Below are 17,902 nucleotides of genomic sequence, written 5' to 3' on the forward strand. Positions count from 1 at the left end.
CCAAGATTTTATTGGCACTCACACATCACTGCTGTCTCCAATAGCATTAAAAAAAAAAATTCTGGTAACTGAACTTCAACCAAAAAAAAAAATTCACCAAACTCATCATCACTGATGGAAACTGTGCTAAGTCCAATGCAATTACACTAGTTTGGAGTTTAGGCTGCAGAGCTAAATCCCATGCAACTTTCATGCACTACAGTATCTCCCCTTCACCTCACATAATAAAGTTTTCACATTACCAATAAAAGGCAATAAGCTGTGTTTCAAACATAATATTGAACATTTTATTTCCCATTTGCTACTTCCAACAGTTACCTTCCAGGTCCTGGGTCAGATTTTTATCTTTAAATGCTGCAGTCTTTCCACCTAGAGAATTCACTAGTTTGTGATCATTACAGAGTTAACTAGCTGTTTTTTTTTTTTTTTTTACCAAGTTTAAGGCAGTCATTTGAGTGTTTTGTGAAGGAAACTATTGTTTCACTTACTCTGGAAGCAGGAGTTTGGAGTGAGCATAGGACTCCCTGAGTAAATTACTCTGCCCAGTACTTTTTAACCCAAAGTGTTGACATACCCTAAATTGAAATGCCTCTTACCTCTCCATCTTTGCCATCCCAAGGCTCCACTGTGTTAATTTTAGGGAAAGCCCCACCAGCTACTGGTGCTGTAGACCCACGGCCAACAGAGAGTTCCCTGAACAAGAGGAAAAAAAAAAAAGAAGAGATAAAATGAAAGGCTTGTTTCTATAATACCAACACCCTCAAACAACATATTGCTTTCCGTCCATTTAATAGGCAATTGGGCATGTCATTTACTACAGTACATGTAGGTAGCATAAACCCCAATACCAAAACATCTGTTAGTCCCAATTTGTAAAGTCCATAAAGTTGTGAAGAGTTTTGACAACAACTGAATTTTGAAGGCTCAAAGATAATCCAATTAAACAAAAAGCCATACAGCCCACAAAACATAGGCTTCAAGCAAATCTATTAGCAACCCACCTTGCAATGCTTGGGGACAAATGCTGCACCATTTTATAATGATCTAGTTAAAATATATACAAAGCAAAGGCAAGATAAGCCCAAAACTGTTATTTCTAGTTTCTGGAATAATTGTTTCAATTAAAAATTGGACACTGCTGTTACTTTATCACCCTAGGTTGGGTACTTAAAGCACCAACTGCAGAAGTTTGTCTCCTTTAGGTCAGATATCTAACCCTTTATCAGAAGGTGAACAGCTTCTGCTTTAAAATAAATCTCAGCTTCTGCTTGCTAATCCAGTTTGTGGACACACCTTGTATTTTGTAAATTCACAAAAGCTTGATTAGAGTCCAGCTTTTTCTTGCTCCTCCTCTATTTTAATTCAACTTTGTGGAGGTTTCTTAATAGATTACCTGAAACACCATGCTTGGCTTGCGTGATAAGAGATTGCCTCTACTGTTTCCTTTACACAAGACAGCGGAGCTAAAGTGCAAAGTGAGACAACTTCAGAAAGACCTGCTCTTTAAGGTGGCAGTGCCAATCTTTAGTTACCTAAACCCTTCAGGTGACTGTTGCTATAGGCTGTTTATTAGGGCTGTGTGAAACAGCTGTTTTGTTTTGGTTTCAGATTCAGTGTTTCGGAGGTACAGCGATTCGTTTCGGATCATTGTCCCATTTTGATCTGGCCAAATCTGTTTCAGAGTTTCAGTGCTGTTTTGGCCAGAGGCTATAATCACTAAAATGCTTTGTCATTTCTTGCCTGGATTTGGATTAAAATTGCAGGGTTGCCCTTTGAGGGCATGAAGCCTGTCAAGTCGCAAGAAGTTGGGGCAGGGGGTTTTGTGAAGCTGCACCTCAAACTGTTCAAAGCAAAACTCGTATCACTTGCTGGCAGCGGCAGCATGCTGTCAACCCACACGCAGATCTGGGGGCCTCCGGATCTGCATGCGGGATGACAGCATACTGCCACTGCCAGCTGGGGCCAGCGCCAGCACCCGAGTCTACTTGGCGCAGCCTGTGCCGGGTGCTGGGAAGACTGATGCTGCTGCTGGCCCCAGTTGGCAAAGGAACCTGCTATCATCTACATGCCCTGCACACTGTCTGCATGTTTTGTTTTTTAAAGCCCCACACTCACTGGCTGCAGCAGCGGCGATTGGGGCTTTTGGGCAACATGGCAGAGCCCCTCCACGCAGCACAGGGCAGGGGAGATCACCCCCACAACCAGCCTGGCACCCATGTGGCAGCTGCCCCATGGCGCATGTATAGCATGGCTCGGGCGCCATGTGCCACCTGGGAGCTGGGCCCAAGTGCTGCCAGGCTCCAGGTGATTGCTGGAGCCACCCCAGCTCCGGGACAGTGTGCTGCGCCTTGCCGAGCCACACTGCACCCATGCGATGCAACAGCTGCTGCATGGGTGCCAGGCGGCTGGGGGGCTCCCAATCCCTGCTGTCCCGTGCTACATGGGGGGCCTTTTCCATGAGCCCTCTGAGGCCCTAATTACCACTGCTGCAGCCGGTGAGTGTGGGGGTTAAAAAAACAAAACAAAAAACCTCCAAAAAAAAACTCCTTGACAGTGTGCGGAGCATGCAGATGGCAGCAGGCTGCCACTGCCAGCTGGGGCCAGCGGCAGCACCAGTCTTCCTGGCACTTGGCATGGGGTGCACTGAGCAGACTTGGGTGCTGGCGCTGGCCCCAGCTGGTTGTGGCAGTATGCTCCAATCCTGCACGCAGATCTGAGGGCCCGTGCCCACCAGGAAGAGTGGCACAGCCCCACAGCCCACATGGGGGGGTGCAGCCCCTGGATCTGTGTGGGGGTAACAGCAGGCTGCCATCCCTCCCCCAGAGCACTGGGATTGGAAGGGACTTCAGGGACAGATTGTAGACACTGGCCAGCTACAGATGTCGATATCAGAGCAGTCCCCCCCCCCCGTTAGTTTCTGTTTCCCTGCAAGCCCAGCTCCAAAACTCCAAAATATTTTGGATGGTTTTATTTCAGAGATGTTTCGGAGCCTTCCGTTTCATTTCAGCTTCAGTGTTCTGGGTGCCGAAACACCTCCAAAATGAATCAGCTACTGAAATTTTGTTTATGTCCTAAGGGCAGCCCAACAACACTGCCTACCAAGGCCAATAGAGATCTCCCTACAGCTTTTAAAAACGCTAAAGAATTTAAGAAACAGAAGACACTTCTCATATCTGTGGTTATGATCTGCATTGCTATTTTCTACTAGGCTTTGATACTCTCACTTTGATTCTAGAGGCACAAAACCAACTTTTTAACCATAAGTTAAAACTGTGTTTCATTAAAAAAAAAACACTGGGCAAAGGCAAGGGCAGAAAACCCTATCCAGCTCTGCAATACACTACTAAAACTAAGGAAAGTAGAAATGATGCAGACTCATCTTCACACAGCGTAAAAGAATGGCTTTTTATTGGACAAGAACCGTTAGTATAATCACAATCTGCTACACAGCTGAGACAGCTGGATCTCCTGCTGTTACTACTTACTGCCTCCTTAACTACTTTCAAGTATTTGGACACTTAGGGCACTTTAGTTAGAGCGGCTCTGACAGATGCTCTAATTAAAGTGTTGCAGCAGCTTGTGTATTAGCATTCCGGTGTTTCAAAATGGTGGCGGGGTGCATGAACTAAAGCACTTGTTTGACAAGCTTTAGTTCAAGTGCTCCTACTGCCATTTTGAAGCATGGGGACGCTGATACACGAGATGTGGGAGGTTCCTGGAGAACAATAATTATCACACTCCAGCAGACTTGATTAATCAAGCCTGCTCTGACATGTTGTAATTAGTGTCAAAGCACACTCTGCACTTGTATACAGGCACCGTTAAGGCTTAAGGGCCTAGTATGATCCTGCAAGCCTTCTTCAGGCAGAGCTTCAAATAAAGTTACACTAGGCAGTTTGCAGAGACAGGGACTTATATTTTCTAAGAGCTTCCTCTCTTCAGCCCCCAAAGAAGAATCCCAAACTAAACAGTACTCATTAAGGAGTTCAGATCTCGGAATAGGAATTTACCCTGGGCACTATTATGGAACATGTTATTGCAAAACACATTCACAGCTATAGTTACTGAAAGATGCAATCATTTTTCCTCTTGACACAAGAGACTTTTTGTACCTGAGAAACTCATTAATTCCCTGTTCACTGAAAGATCCTTTCAGAAGGGCAAATTTCATCTTCCGAGCATTAACTGCAGCCATTGCTGGGTACCCAAATCCTCCAATTCCTAAGGAGCTTTCCAGGTCAGACTGAGCTCCAGCCTCTGTCCACAGCCACCTTTAAGAAAAAAAGCAATACAGGACATTAACAAACATATCCTTGTCCTACAGTGATGTCAACTACAGTAGGTGGAAATCCACGCAGCCCTGTACAAGGCAAGAATTCTGCAACGTAGCAGTATAGCAACCATGTCCACGCTACCAAAGAACCTCAGGTCTCTTGCTATTCAAGTCAGCAACCTGCAGTGCTCTGGAATTAATCTAACCAGATCATGCAAACAAGGCTTAAAATGGGTCAAGTCACATACATGCATTGGGGCTTGAACTAGGCATTGAAGATACAGCTCCTGGGCAGAGCCCTATCATCTGGCCCATGGCGCTGCCTGCGGTAGACCACCATGCACTGTATGCAGCATGTGCCAGCCCCAGTCTCGCACGCTGCATGTGGTGCACAAAGCCGGTCTGGTGCACACTGCATGTGGCGCCTGTACCTCACCAGCTCTTTGCACTGGCTGCAGTGCGTAGGGCCAGTCTGTGGGCCCCACCTGGCCTGTAGATGGGCCCCACAACTCTCAGCGAGTTTGACACCCCTGGACTAAGTGATGCTTAAAGTTCCTTTCAGCCCCATTATTCTACAGCAACAAACAACATAAATGGTTGGATTAAGTCTGAAGTTTCCAAGAAGAGAACAGAAGAAACATATTTCAGTCAATTTAATTCCCCAACTGGCTAACTCAGTTTCTCTTGAGATTAATGATTTTCTGCAAAGTAGTTGGTTGGCTCGGTCATATTTAAAGACATCACCTCCCACCTTCTTAGGAAGATCATATTTCTGTACCATGCTCCACAAAAGCAGTCCTACCCTTCATTCTAGAGGAATTAAGAAAAAAAAAGAAAGAGAGAAAGTGCCCATAGACTCCATGGAACTCAAAGCATGACCACGATAATTCTAATTCTTATTTCAGAAGTAAAACATCAAAGACTAACTTCCAAGAGACAACTCCAAAGAAGCCAGACATATTTTACAGCTTAGATCAAGGGTTGGCAGTATTTTGCCATTGCAGGTCAGAGCTTGTGACTCAGCCCCTGTGCTACATGCTCCAAATCTGCTTCCCAGAGCACCCAAACCACCTGGTGATCCCTCTTCCTTCTTTGTGACACTACCTCCCATATGTCTGTCCAGGGTGGATAGTCTCAGACTTCCCCAGGCTGGAGCTGACTTCTTTGTAGACCAGGTCTGGCCTGCAAGCTATAGGTTGCCAACCCCTGGCTTAGAGTTTGTTGCCAGTATTCAGTGTGGAGATACAAACATTTTATAATCTTATTAAAGTTAGCAGTATAAACCCAAGTACTTAATTTTGATATTTTAAGAGAAAAACATGGAAAAAGAAAGAAAGCCACTGATTCTCTAGACTCCTTAGAGACAGGTGAACCAGTCATACCGGCTGCAAAACATCCAATTACTCATTCACTGTGATTTTGCTATACCATGTTTTTGGTTTGTATGCAAAAATCCTTTGCAGACATGGGCACATGCAGCATATAGGTACTACAGGTATTTAGTCAATTCTAGAAAAGAGGATCCCTGCCCCCCTCCCCTCCCATTTAAACATGAGGGAAAAGGCTCCTCTTAGAATCAAGTACGAGGGTGGTGGGGGCAGGCAGCTGCTGTGGCTCAGACTCCAGCCCCTACCCAGATTTGGGGCCATAGCCATAGCTGCTGCATGCTCTTACCCCCCCAAGTGCCTCTGCATCCTGCCCTCTGCTCCTTCCACCTGCCCCTTTTCCTTGCTCTGCACCAGCAAGCTCCATGCATGCTGCAGCCTAGGACACCGAGCCCAGCTCCAGCCTGGCCTGTAGCAGCAGCATGCAACCTACAAAGCTGTTACAGAGGCAGGGCTGGGGCCCTGCTCCATGCCCCAGAGACAGAACCCATTGGTGCAGAGTAAAAAAGGTAAGGGGAGAAGGGAAGCAGAGGCTGGGGGTGAAAGAGGAGCAGAGGCTGGGAGATGGGAAAGGGGACTAGGCCACCTGCTTCCCCCCTGAAACAGTAAGAGCGGGGTGGGGGGGGGGGATGAATTAAAAATAACCTTCCAGTAATTATATTCTATATATGGAAAAAACACAAAACACATTTATTAATTGTCTATGTAGAGAATCTAATTATTGGCTGCTTGTCTTAAAATTTAGGATCATCTTAGGATTTGAGTAAATATGAGATACCCAAGAAAAACAAAGCAGGATCCTATAGAGGATACCTTCATCCACAATAGAACCACAAGGTCTTCCCCAAACTCCTTGCTAACATAATACCCCCATTATCAAGAAGAATGGCCAAGTCAGTGATAACACTTACCCCCACATTTTCTTTTTGTATTTTTCTGCCATTTTTAACATGACTTCTAAATAGGAATTTCTACCCGATGCTCCTGTTAGACAGAATTGGACCAGGTTAAAGACAGCTCTTCTATGAATTTATTAAGTAAGAAAGATTAATGCTTTATTTCATTCTACCTGTATCCAGAATATGAGGCAGGACAGCAATGATACAGAGTTGATGAGCTTCGCAGGTACTCTTCAGAATATCTGCATTAATGACCTGGGGTAAAAGACAGAGGACATAGGTGTTATGGCATCTTATAACCTAGGTACACAATGGCAATCTTAGGCCCTAACTTTGTCATACTTAGAAAAAAAAAAACTGCTCTAAATAAAAAGAGACCATTACTTCTATGGGAACAAACCAAAGTCAGCTAAAGGGCTACTCCTCTGAAACACCATAATGCCCTGTAGACAATCCATACCCAAATGTGAGGACAGAGTGCATAAGATGTAGTTGCTTGCCAAATGGAGAAAGTGTCTCTTGGAAGCTTATTGATTAATCTATTTAAAATATCCTAAATGGTAGTGTTGCAATGTTGTAAGAAGTCGTGATACCAGAACCTCAGCACTAAGAATTCTACTGCACTGAAGGAACAGAGTGATTTCAGTACTTCTGTTGGAGCCATGTAAAAAGTAAAAGGTACACTCAGAGGGCAAAATGCCTCCCAAATCTGCCCATGTATTATATTTATAAGTTATTAACGATGCCAAATTCTCTACTTGTAATACATTGCCACAAAGCTTCATGGCTAAGTTTGTTCAGTAGCATCACTTCCCTCTGTCGTATCCAAAATGTTTTAGTTTAATCCTGAAAGTCAACTAGCCAGTCCTTCAGTATGCTGGTTTTATCACATGCCAAGGGAAAAGTCTTAGTAAAACAGGGGCAGCAATGTTTTGCTCTGTGTTGCCCAAAAGCTCTTGCTTTTAGTTCAATGATTAAAATCTAGCACATCAAGTGAAAATAAGAGTTAACAGAGGGAATGGTTTCCACCTAGTTCTTAATGAGAGGCACGTGAGTGTTCTTCAGAAAGTATCAATTTAAAAATAAACCCTTGTGTGCAATGATAATTTATTGGCCATCACTTTTTCATATAGTTGTCAAGTGTATGCACTTTTGAGCATGCCACCAGTGTTCCCTGCTGCTGTGTAGTTTCCCTACTCAGTGCACACAAAATGGTTTTCTTTCAAAATTGCCATGACTTTCTAAATCCACCACACTGTAGCCTTGGTTGGGAGGCCAAGGATTTAAGGGTAGTTCAGTCTCAACTACCTTTTCACCCTTTCTTTCTGAATAAGGATTCAAACATTCTGACATGGTAGTTTGTACTGCCACTGCTTTCCCTGCATCTAGACCACACACCTTCACTTAGATCCTTTAATACATGAGGCTCTATTAGTTGAAGTTGTGATCCCTTGGTATGTCTGACCCAGAAGAAGGGCTCTACATGCCTTATTTTAGCCATTTAGTCAATATTTTCTGTAAAAATAACAGCTGCTAGCTTTAAAGGGCAGATAGAAGGGAAAAAGCAAAGAAGTTAGCGTTGTAGAGTCAGAGATACCTCTAGCAGCTCAGGTGCTGGGGCATTATCAGAAAATAGATCCAGAGCCCGAGTAACTATGTCAGCTCTTGTTCTTCCACCATCATAATCAACAGGGTCTTCTCCTTTCTGAAAGATCTTAATTGTAGGAAATCCACGAATCTGCAGAGAAGTTCAAAAGCCATCAGTTCAAAACTTTTGGTTGAAATGGAGCATACTCCCATAATGTAATCAAGCCAAAAGGAGACAGTCTAGTATCAAGACAAGGTATGTCTACACCTGGTTAAAGCTTCTGAGTCCGAACACCAAGAACGGAATTCTATTGCCCTTTGGGCACCAAAATGGCAGTTTCTTACCTGTGGGCCTGGGTGGCTTTTGCCCTGCCTCTATGGTGTGGATGTATAAGTATGGACATGTCAACTCAGTCTGGATATGCACTGGCCAGGCATGTACACGTATACACATACACATGCAAATAAAACTGACTGGAGATCCTGGAAAAGTGGTAGGTGGGAGGAGGAAGGGGCAAGGTGGACCTTCCTGTGTTTTATCACTAGCACATGAATGGTTTGGGCACCTGCTCAGGCACCCAGACACATGGGTTTTAGGTATTCCTTGCCAGAGGTTGGGGAGGGGGGTTGAACCTGCATCTCTCCGACTTCTCAGTTTAGCACTCTGAACACCATGCCACAAGTTACAGATTACTTGGGCCCTCCTTCATCCCTTCCTATGAAACTGAACTACTGCCTCTTGTATTTAACAGTCAGTGGAGAAAGTGGATGGAGAGCAGTGCAGTAGGGAAGTTTCTGCCCCAGTGGCAGCAAGGAACCAGGCTAGAATCCAAAGCCTGCTTCCTTCTATAGCTGCATCTACCTTCCTGAGCCACGCAGCACGTACTAACTTATTCTTTTTGTCCTGGCCTCAGCTTTCTCTCCTTCTTGGCTGCCCATGGGTCCAGCTTCAAAAGAAGTGCCTGAAAAGGGACTAGATGCGCCTAATTTGCGGTGTGCTGGGCAGTCAGAGATGCAGGTTCAAACTCCCTCTCAGCAAAAGGGGCATAGAACCTGGGTAACTGCCATGATCATTGAATTATTGGGCTACAACACAGAATCATAGAAAATTAGGATTGGGAGGGACCTCAGGGGGTCATCTAGTTCAACCCTCTGCTCAAAGCAGGACCATCCCCAACTAGATGATCCCAGTCAAGGATGGGTCTTAAAAACCTCCAAGGATGGAGTCTGCAACCTGTGCGTAACCTGTTCCAGTGTTTTACCACCCTCCTAGTGAGAGTTTTTCCAAATATCCAACCTAAACCTCCCTTGCTGCAACTTGAGACCATTGATCCTTGTTTTGTCATCTGCCAGCACTGAGAACATTCCCCTTCCAGTAGTTGAAGGCTCCTATAAAATCCCCTCTCAGTCTTCTTTTCTCTAGACTAAAACCCACTTCTCTTAGCCTTTCCTCAGAAGTCATGTCCTCCAGCCCCCTTACCATTTTCACTGCCCTCCAGCTGGACTCTGTCCAATTTGTCCACATCCTTTCTGTAGTGGGGGGCCCAAAACTAAACAGTACTCCAGAGGTGGTCTCACCAGTGCAGAATAGAGGGGAATAATCACTTCCCTTGACTTACTGGCAACACACCTACTAATGCAGTCCAGTATACTGTTAGCTTTCTTGGCAAAAAGGGCACGCTGCTGGCTCATACTCAGGTTATTGTCCGCTGTAACCCCCAGGTTCTTTTCTGCAGAGCTGCTGCCCACCCAGTCACCACCCAGCCTGTACCAGTGCATGGGATTGTTCCATCCTCAGTGCAGACTTGGCACTTGTCCTTGTTAAGCCTCATGATATTTCTTTTGGCCCAATCTTCCAGTTTGTTTAGGTCTCTCTGAATCTTAGCCCTACCCTCCAGCATACCTAATACTACCCCCAGCTCGGTGTCATCCGCAAGCTTGCTGAGTTTGCACTCTATGCCAGGGGTTTTCAACCTTTTTTTGTTAGGTGTACCCGTGGCAGCTGGCTGAGGGGGGGGGGGGGGGGGGGGTGCGCAGCACAGCAAAACCAGAAGAACCAGCGGTGCATGGTGCATAGCAGTTCAAGCGGTGTAAAGTGCTGGCAGCCCTGCCCCTGCCATGTACCCCCTGGGGCCTTCCCAAGTACCCCTAGAGGTACACATAACACCAGTTGACAACCCCTGCTGTATACCATCTTCCAGCTCGTTGATGAAGATACTGAACAAAACTAGACCCAGGACCAGCCCCTGGGGCACTCCACTTGATACCAGCTGCCAATTACACAAAATAATTGATTACTACCCTCTGACACCAATGATCCAGCCAGTTTTCTATCCTCCTTACAGTCCATTCATCCAGCCCATACTTCCTTAGCTTGCCTGTGAGAATGTATTAAAAGCCTTGCTAAAAAAAAAAATAAAAATAAAAAAAATAAAAAAAATAATAAAAAAAAAAAATATCAAGGTATACCACATCCACTTGTCTCCCCACATCCATAGAGCTAGTCATCTCATCAAAGAAGGCAATCAAGTTGGTAAAGCATGACTTGCCCTTGGTGAATACCTTGACTTCAGGAAAGCTGACTTTGACAAGCTCCGGAGGCTTGTCACGGAGGCCCTAAGGGACCATGACCCAAAGGGGAGGGGAGTTCAGGATGAGTGGTTGCTCCTCAAGGGAGTGATCCTGGATGCACAAGCTAAGTCTATTCCATCTCGGAGTAAAGGCAGCAGAAGGGCACAGCAGCCGCCTTGGCTCTGCAGGGAACTAGCGGACCTCCTGCATCTAAAAAGAAAGGCCTACAAAGGATGGAGTATGGGATCCACCTCCAAGGAGGAATATTCTGCACTGGTCCGGACCTGTAGGGAGCAAACCAGGAAAGCCCAGGCAGCGATGGAACTCCTTTTTTAGATACGTGGGGAGCTGAAGGAAAAGCAAGGCGCAACACTGGACCCCTGCTAAACCAGATGGGACAACTGACGCCCAGGAAAAAGCCAAAAGGCTAAATGGGTACTTTGCGTCGGTCTTTCACCAGTCCCAAGGGACGCCCCTGCCCATTATGGGATGGGAAGGCCCAGGTGAGGGAGATTCCTTACCCTCCATCAATGCTGACCTTGTGAAGGAACACCTTAATAAGCTCGGTACCTTCAAGTCAGCCGGCCCTGACAGTTTACACCCAAGGGTACTCAAGGAGCTGGCAAGCATCATAGCTCACCCCCTGGTATGGATCTTCGAGAACTCCTGGCGCTCTGGTGAAGTGCCCAAAGATTGGAAGAAGGCCAATGTGGTGTCTATCTTCAAGAAAGGGAGGAAAGTGGATCCAGCAAACTATAGGCCCAGCAGCCTGACCTCTATCCCAGGGAAGGGTCTTAGAAAAGATTAATCGAAGAGGCCATTCTTAACAGACTGGCCGATTGCAACATCCTGAGGGATAGCCAGCATGGGTTTGTTGCAGGTAGGGCTTGCTTGACCAATCTTAATTTCTTTTTACAACCAGGTGACCTATCACCTGGACAAGGGACAGGATATTTATGTCATACATCTTGACTTTAAAAAAAGCCTTCAACCTGCTATCCCATGATCACCTCTTAGCAAAACTGGCAAACTGCGGCCTAGGCTTCACCATTATCTGCTGGTTGGGGAATTGGCTCTGTGGTCGGACCCAGAGGATGGTGGTTGATTGACTTCCATCACTGTGGTGTGCTATGACCAGTGGGGTCCCTCAAGGCTGTCGTTGGACCCATATTGTTCAACATCTTCATTAATGATGTGGACATTGGAGTCAGAAGCGGACTAGCCAAGTTTGCCAACGACACCAAACTTTGGAGTAAAGCATCCACGCCTGAGGACAGGAGGGAGATCCAGGCTGACCTTGACAGGCTCAGGAAATGGGCAGACGAGAACCTGATGGTGTTTAACACTGAAAAATGCAAGGTTCTCCACCTTGGGAAGAAAAACCCGCAGCATGCTTATAGGCTTGGCAGTGCTATGCTGGCTAGCACTATGGACAAAAAGGACTTAGGGGTCATATTTGACCCACAAGATGAACATAAGCCATCAATGTGATGCTGCTGCTAGTAAAGTGAGCAAAACACTGGCTTGCATCCATAGATGCTTCTCAGGCAAATCCCAGGATGTCATTCTCCCACTGTACTCAGCCTTGGTGAGGTCTCAGCTGAAGTACTGTGTCCAGTTTTAGGCTCCACAATTCAAAAAGGATGTGGAGAAGCTTGAGAGAGTGCAAAGGAGAGCCATGCACATGATCAGAGGTCAGGAAAACAGACTATATGAAGAGAGGCTGAGACCTATGGGACTCTTCAGCCTGGAAAAGCGCAGGCTAAGGGGTGATCTGATGGCTGCCTATAAGGGGTACTCACCAGGATGTGGGGGAACGTTTGTTCACCACAGCACCCCAAGGGATGACAAGGTCGAATGGTCACAAACTCCTCTAGGACCGTTTCAGGCTGGACATAAGGAAGAACTTCTTTACTGTCCGAGCCCCCAAGGTCTGGAATAGACTGCTGCCGGAGGTAGTTCCAGTACCTACTTTGAACACCTTCAAGAGAAATTTGGATGTTTATCTTGCTGGGATCCTATGACACCTGCTGACTTCCTGCCCCTGGGGCAGAGGGCTGGACTCGAAGATTTTCTGAGGTCCCTTCCAGCCCTAATGTCTAAAATGTCTATGAATCTAGGCTCACTGTTTCTAACGACCTCCTTCTCCTCCTTGAGGATTTGCTCCATGATGTTTTTCAGGGACTGAGATGAGGCTGAATGGTCTGTAGTTCCCTGGATCCTCCTTTTCCCTTTCTTAAATATGGGCACTATAGTTTGCACTTTTCCAATCATCTGGGACCTCTTCCAATTGCCATGAGTTTTCAAAGATGATGGCCAGCAGCTCTGCACTCACATCAGCCAACTCTCTCAGCAACCTCAGGTGCATCCTGTCTGACCCCATGGACTTGTACATATCCTGCTTTTCTAAATAGTCTCTAACCTGTTCTTTTGCCACTGTTGGCTGTTCACTTCCTCCCAAAACTGTGCTGCTAGTTGCAGTAGTCTGGGAACTGAACTTGCCTGTGAAGATAGAGGTGAAAGAGGCACCGAGTACTTCATTCTTCTCTGCATCCTCCGTCACTAGGTTGCCTCCCCAATTCAGTAAAGGACCCACACTTTCCCTGACCTTCCTCTTGTTACTAAGATACTTACAGAAACCTGTCTTGTTACCCTTCACATCCCTTGCTAGCTGCAACTCCAATTGCACTTTGGCCTTCCTGACTTCATCCCTGCATGCCCATGCAATACTTTTATACTCCTCCCTAGTTGTTTGACAGAGTTTCCATTTCTGATAAGCTTCCTTTGTGATTTAGTTTACTGAATAGTTCCCTGATAAGCCAAGATGGTCTTCTGTCATACTTGCTAGTCTTCCTGCACATCAGGATGGTTTGTTCCTGCAGTCTCAGTAAGGCTTCTTTAAAGTACAGACAGCTCTCCTGGACTCCTCTCCTCCTCAGACTGGCTCCCAGGGGATCCTGTTCATGAATTCCCTGAGCAAGTCAAAGTCTGCTTTTCTGAAGTCCTTCTTTTCCTCAGGATCCTGAACTCAACCATCTCATGGTCACTGCTACCCAAGCTGCCATCTACTACTACATTCCACACCAATTCTTCCCCATTTTGTTAGCAGCAGGTCCAGAAGAGCACAGCCCTAGTTGGCTGCTCCAGCACTTGCACCAGGAAGTTGTCCCTCCTCAATATGGGAGGGGCTGCCTCCTTCTCTAGAGTTGAGCATCCGTTAGTAGTGGTTTTCTAGCTTGCTATATTTTTAGGACTTGGACAAAAGGTACACACATCCACAGTGGGTGAAAGTATGTACCACATATCTGCCCATCCTGTGCATAGGTGACTGCAAATGGTGAGTTCACACGCCTATGTTTGCTTATCCACACTGCAGGATACCCCTACCTGCACATAAGTGCAAAAACACCATTACACAGAGCTAGAAAACAGCCAATGAAATGCACAAAGTGAAGTAAAATTCCACCCCCTATGCACCTCAAAAACGATTGTAAATATTTGCAGAGCCAGTTTAATCCTTTGTGCTTCACAAATCACATCAATGGACCAAACAATACAAATTATCACACCTGATCCTCTATCACCATCACATTTTCGATCACCTGCTTACAGAGCCCCTCCACCATCTATGCTGGACAGATGGGGTGATCTCCATGTGAAAGAATGATGTCAAACTGGTGTCCAATCAGTCTACAAAAGTCTGCAGAAAAACATTTCAACCTCTGCACATTCCATCAACATTAAAAACCGACTTGAATATAAAACTGAAGAACAAGAAATCATCCAGACTGGATTGTGTTATGTATGATCTCAATAGAGACTATTATAGATTCTCACCCCATTACCTGGACTAGCTTTTATAACTTATTGAAGGGCATAAGGGCTAACTACTTTATTTATCCCTTTTGATCTCTTCAACCCACCTGCACATCTGAGCAGTACCCCCTGCTCCTATCCTTTCCTCTCCCTTTCCCTAGGGTTTATATTTAATTCACGTTATTCTTTCTGTTCAGTACCTCTGCTCTCTTCATGTCCATTCACAGCATCTGTCGAGCAAAGCTTATGCCTGTCTGAACAAATTAGTTGCTATGGTGTCACCCTACACTGCTTGCTGTCATGCTTCCACGGGAGAGATTAATGTCCATGGCACTTATGGACAGAGGGTGAACTGTGGTGTCCTCTGCCCTGCACATTTAATAAAATCAGAACTTAACTTTGTGCCTACAGTGACTGGCCTACAGTAACTGACTAGCAGTTACAAGTGCATTTCAACCCTTTACCAGCATGCTACTTGGATTTCCCTTTCCACCTTCGTAAATTATTTTACAGTTAAATATGAGACTTAATGCTTAGTTCTTCCATGCAGACCAGCCTCCTTGAGGGAGGGAGCTGTTTAGTGGAGCACCAAGTTCTGTGCCTGCAGTCTCACTATGCTGTATAACTTAACATCTTTGGAATTTTTCCAGCTAGATGACTAGAAGCTAGATAAGAAGACAGCTGCACTCTGGAAATAACTGCTGCACTCTGACCCAGGTACAAGAGAGCCTGTCCAAAGGAAGTGGTATTTGATTTAGAATGAGACTTTGTAGAGTGCTATAAAAGTACAGAATTATGCCAGGCCTTGTGGCAGTAAGCTGTCAAGATCCTTGATATACTTGCTAGACATCCACATCTATGTTCTCTACATTTCTCTATGTTGCACCCCCTGCAAATCAGAATAGCTACTGCTTTTTCTATGAATTGTTATAATCATTTCTAATATATTTTTAGTGCTTCATAATAAAATATTGGTGCCACCATACAAATTTTTTCTGGTATAGAGTGGAACACACCTTATCCCACATCTTGTAACCAGAGGGAAACGAATTTGGAAGCTGCAGACTCACCCCATATCGACCAGTCAACATCTGATTTACTGTGGCATCCACAGCAGCTAGCTTCACCTTGCCCTTAGTTTGTTCTTTCACTTCTGTGGCAGCAGCTGCCCATTCTGGCTCCAGACTAGAAAGCAAGGCAGTTTTTTAGTGTTACAAGTAACTGTTCTTTTAAAAACAAGTGAGTGAAACTACAGTGAACACCCCTGATAGAGGAGCAATTCTGCAAGACATGACAGTTAGCTGGAATATCTCAGATGAAACTGAGTTCTATGTTAAGAATACAGATCATCTTAACATGAAAAGCAAAACAAAATAAACAAAAGACACTTAGAGAGCCTGACCCCTTTGCTGGGAATCTTGTCATTGGCTACAACTGGCAGCGAGTCCATTCCTTGCAAGTCCAAAGAATGCTAAATTCTTGTGCTGACATGGTGCTCTAATGAGCACATAAAACTTAAATTTCCTAACCAGAGGGGCTTATACATCTTTGGAGCAGGAAAACTAGAGTACAAACCCACTTATAGCAAAGCAGACACAAGGTCCCATTTCAAGATATATGGCTGCCTGCATACTTAATACATGGCAAAGGGCCAATTGCAGGTGAACTGCCAACAGCTTCATTTACTTTTTGCAGTGTCCACACCAAGGGGCATAAAATTCCACCAGCCAGACATCATCGCTATTTAAGACGTTCTTGTCGAAGGTGTCATCAGTCAACTCAACCACATCCTTCTTATCCGTGTCACCATTTTCTCGGCTGCTCTGTAGGTCAAGAAATATAAAACTTCAATTAAAGGTAGGGTGACCATACATCCCGGTTTAGCTGGGACAGCCCTTGATTTTGGAAGCTGGTCCCAGTTGGTAGGTGTGAATTAAAATGAGCATCCCAGAAATGCAGGGCAGTCTGGCGGAGAGATGAAGTGGCACAATGCCAGCAGACACCACTGCCTGGTGCACCACCCCACCCCCCACCTCTGCTTCCAGTAGCATCAGTGACTTAGGAGAGCTGGGGCAGAGGTAGGAAGGGGGTGTCCTGGATTTCCTTATGGTCACTCCAATTAAAAGGAAAGTCAATCAACTGCTTTTCTCCACAGCCTCTCCCCAAAACAGTTCATATGCACCTAAACAGCCTCTTCTCCAACAGATATAAGCAACTGGCTACACTAACAGAACCCAAGAAACAGGAGGATACACCTTTTTTCAGGTCTTCAAGAATTAACAAGATTATCATCACTTGACAGCTCAGAAGTAAGGTCTTAGAGTTAAAAACATTTCAGTTCATTCCCCTCCCCAAGGGTCTCACAGGTAAACTACAAAAGAAACTATCAAGGTAGAAAAATACTTATCAATCTTGGTAGTAATAACTTAGATTAAAAGCAAAGATTTCAGGGTATCCAATGAATTCAGTAATACACAGTCCATTATCAAAAGGAAACTAGTCCCACTGACTTTCAACAGAAAGGAAGGGCTCACACAATACCTTAAGAGTCAATTGGACCATCACTTTTGACAATGAGATTTAGGAGCACGTGTGAGGCAAGGAGGAAGAGATGGGGGTGGGAGGGGAAGAAAGAAAATTCACACTTCGACTTCTGGAGGATTTTTACTTTTTCTCTGGTTACCCTACCTTGACATTTTGCAGTTCAGAGCTTGAACCTAATAACCCTGTTCATATTATAGGTACTTAAGGTGCCCAGAGACCTTACCTAAGGAGGACAAACTCTGGCTTGTTAACCCTTTCATTGTCTGGATTCTATGTTACTAGTTGAAGTCTGTGGACAGAAGTCAAAACAGGAGTACAGAAGGCTAACAAACTTAGCTCTGATACTTCCATGTGGACAGTATTAAAACAATTCCGTTTAGCAGATAAATTAAAACAAAGATTGATGGCCATGTCACCCCTCCCACGTGTATCTTTTGAATTAGATCCTAGAAACTTGAGGATTGCTTCAGCAGGGAGCTCAGTCTTGCTGCTGATGCAATAAAGTGTGCCCACTCATACCCTCACATGTGTCAATGCCAGAAATGAGGCGACGTGGATACTACTGGCACCATGCACCAGGCTGGGTTTTCAGTGTGCTCAAGAGCATCAGCACAAGGCACCCCCAAGACAGCCTCACCTCATTTCCAAGTCCGAAGCATGCAGACCAGGCGCTGGTGGTTGGGACTTACAGCCTCAGCTGCAAGTCTGTACTCTCTGTTGCCTCAGTATAGGTGCACACACACCTTGAATTTCTACACTGAAGGGACTGTAATGCATGCATTCCCGAGTCTACGGTGCAGTGAACATTGCAGGAATCTGCATTCCTG

The 17,902-nt window shown here is 45.3% G+C and overlaps 1 protein-coding gene across 1 annotated transcript in view; it reads right to left on the minus strand.

Annotated features, from left to right (window-relative positions):
* Window positions 1-17,902, minus strand: part of PDIA6 (protein disulfide isomerase family A member 6) — a 32,148-nt gene that overhangs the window by 2,131 nt on the left and 12,115 nt on the right. The window contains exons 6-12 of the mRNA XM_014519067.2: window positions 16,218-16,354; window positions 15,602-15,716; window positions 8,155-8,295; window positions 6,728-6,812; window positions 6,570-6,642; window positions 4,113-4,271; window positions 597-693 (exon numbers count right to left, since the gene is read on the minus strand). Coding sequence (XP_014374553.1) covers window positions 597-693; window positions 4,113-4,271; window positions 6,570-6,642; window positions 6,728-6,812; window positions 8,155-8,295; window positions 15,602-15,716; window positions 16,218-16,354 — 807 coding nt within the window. The remainder of the gene's footprint in view (window positions 1-596; window positions 694-4,112; window positions 4,272-6,569; window positions 6,643-6,727; window positions 6,813-8,154; window positions 8,296-15,601; window positions 15,717-16,217; window positions 16,355-17,902) is intronic.

This window comes from Alligator sinensis, unplaced genomic scaffold, assembly GCF_000455745.1.
Source record: "Alligator sinensis unplaced genomic scaffold, ASM45574v1 scaffold678_1, whole genome shotgun sequence".
Classification (NCBI taxonomy): domain Eukaryota; kingdom Metazoa; phylum Chordata; order Crocodylia; family Alligatoridae; genus Alligator; species Alligator sinensis.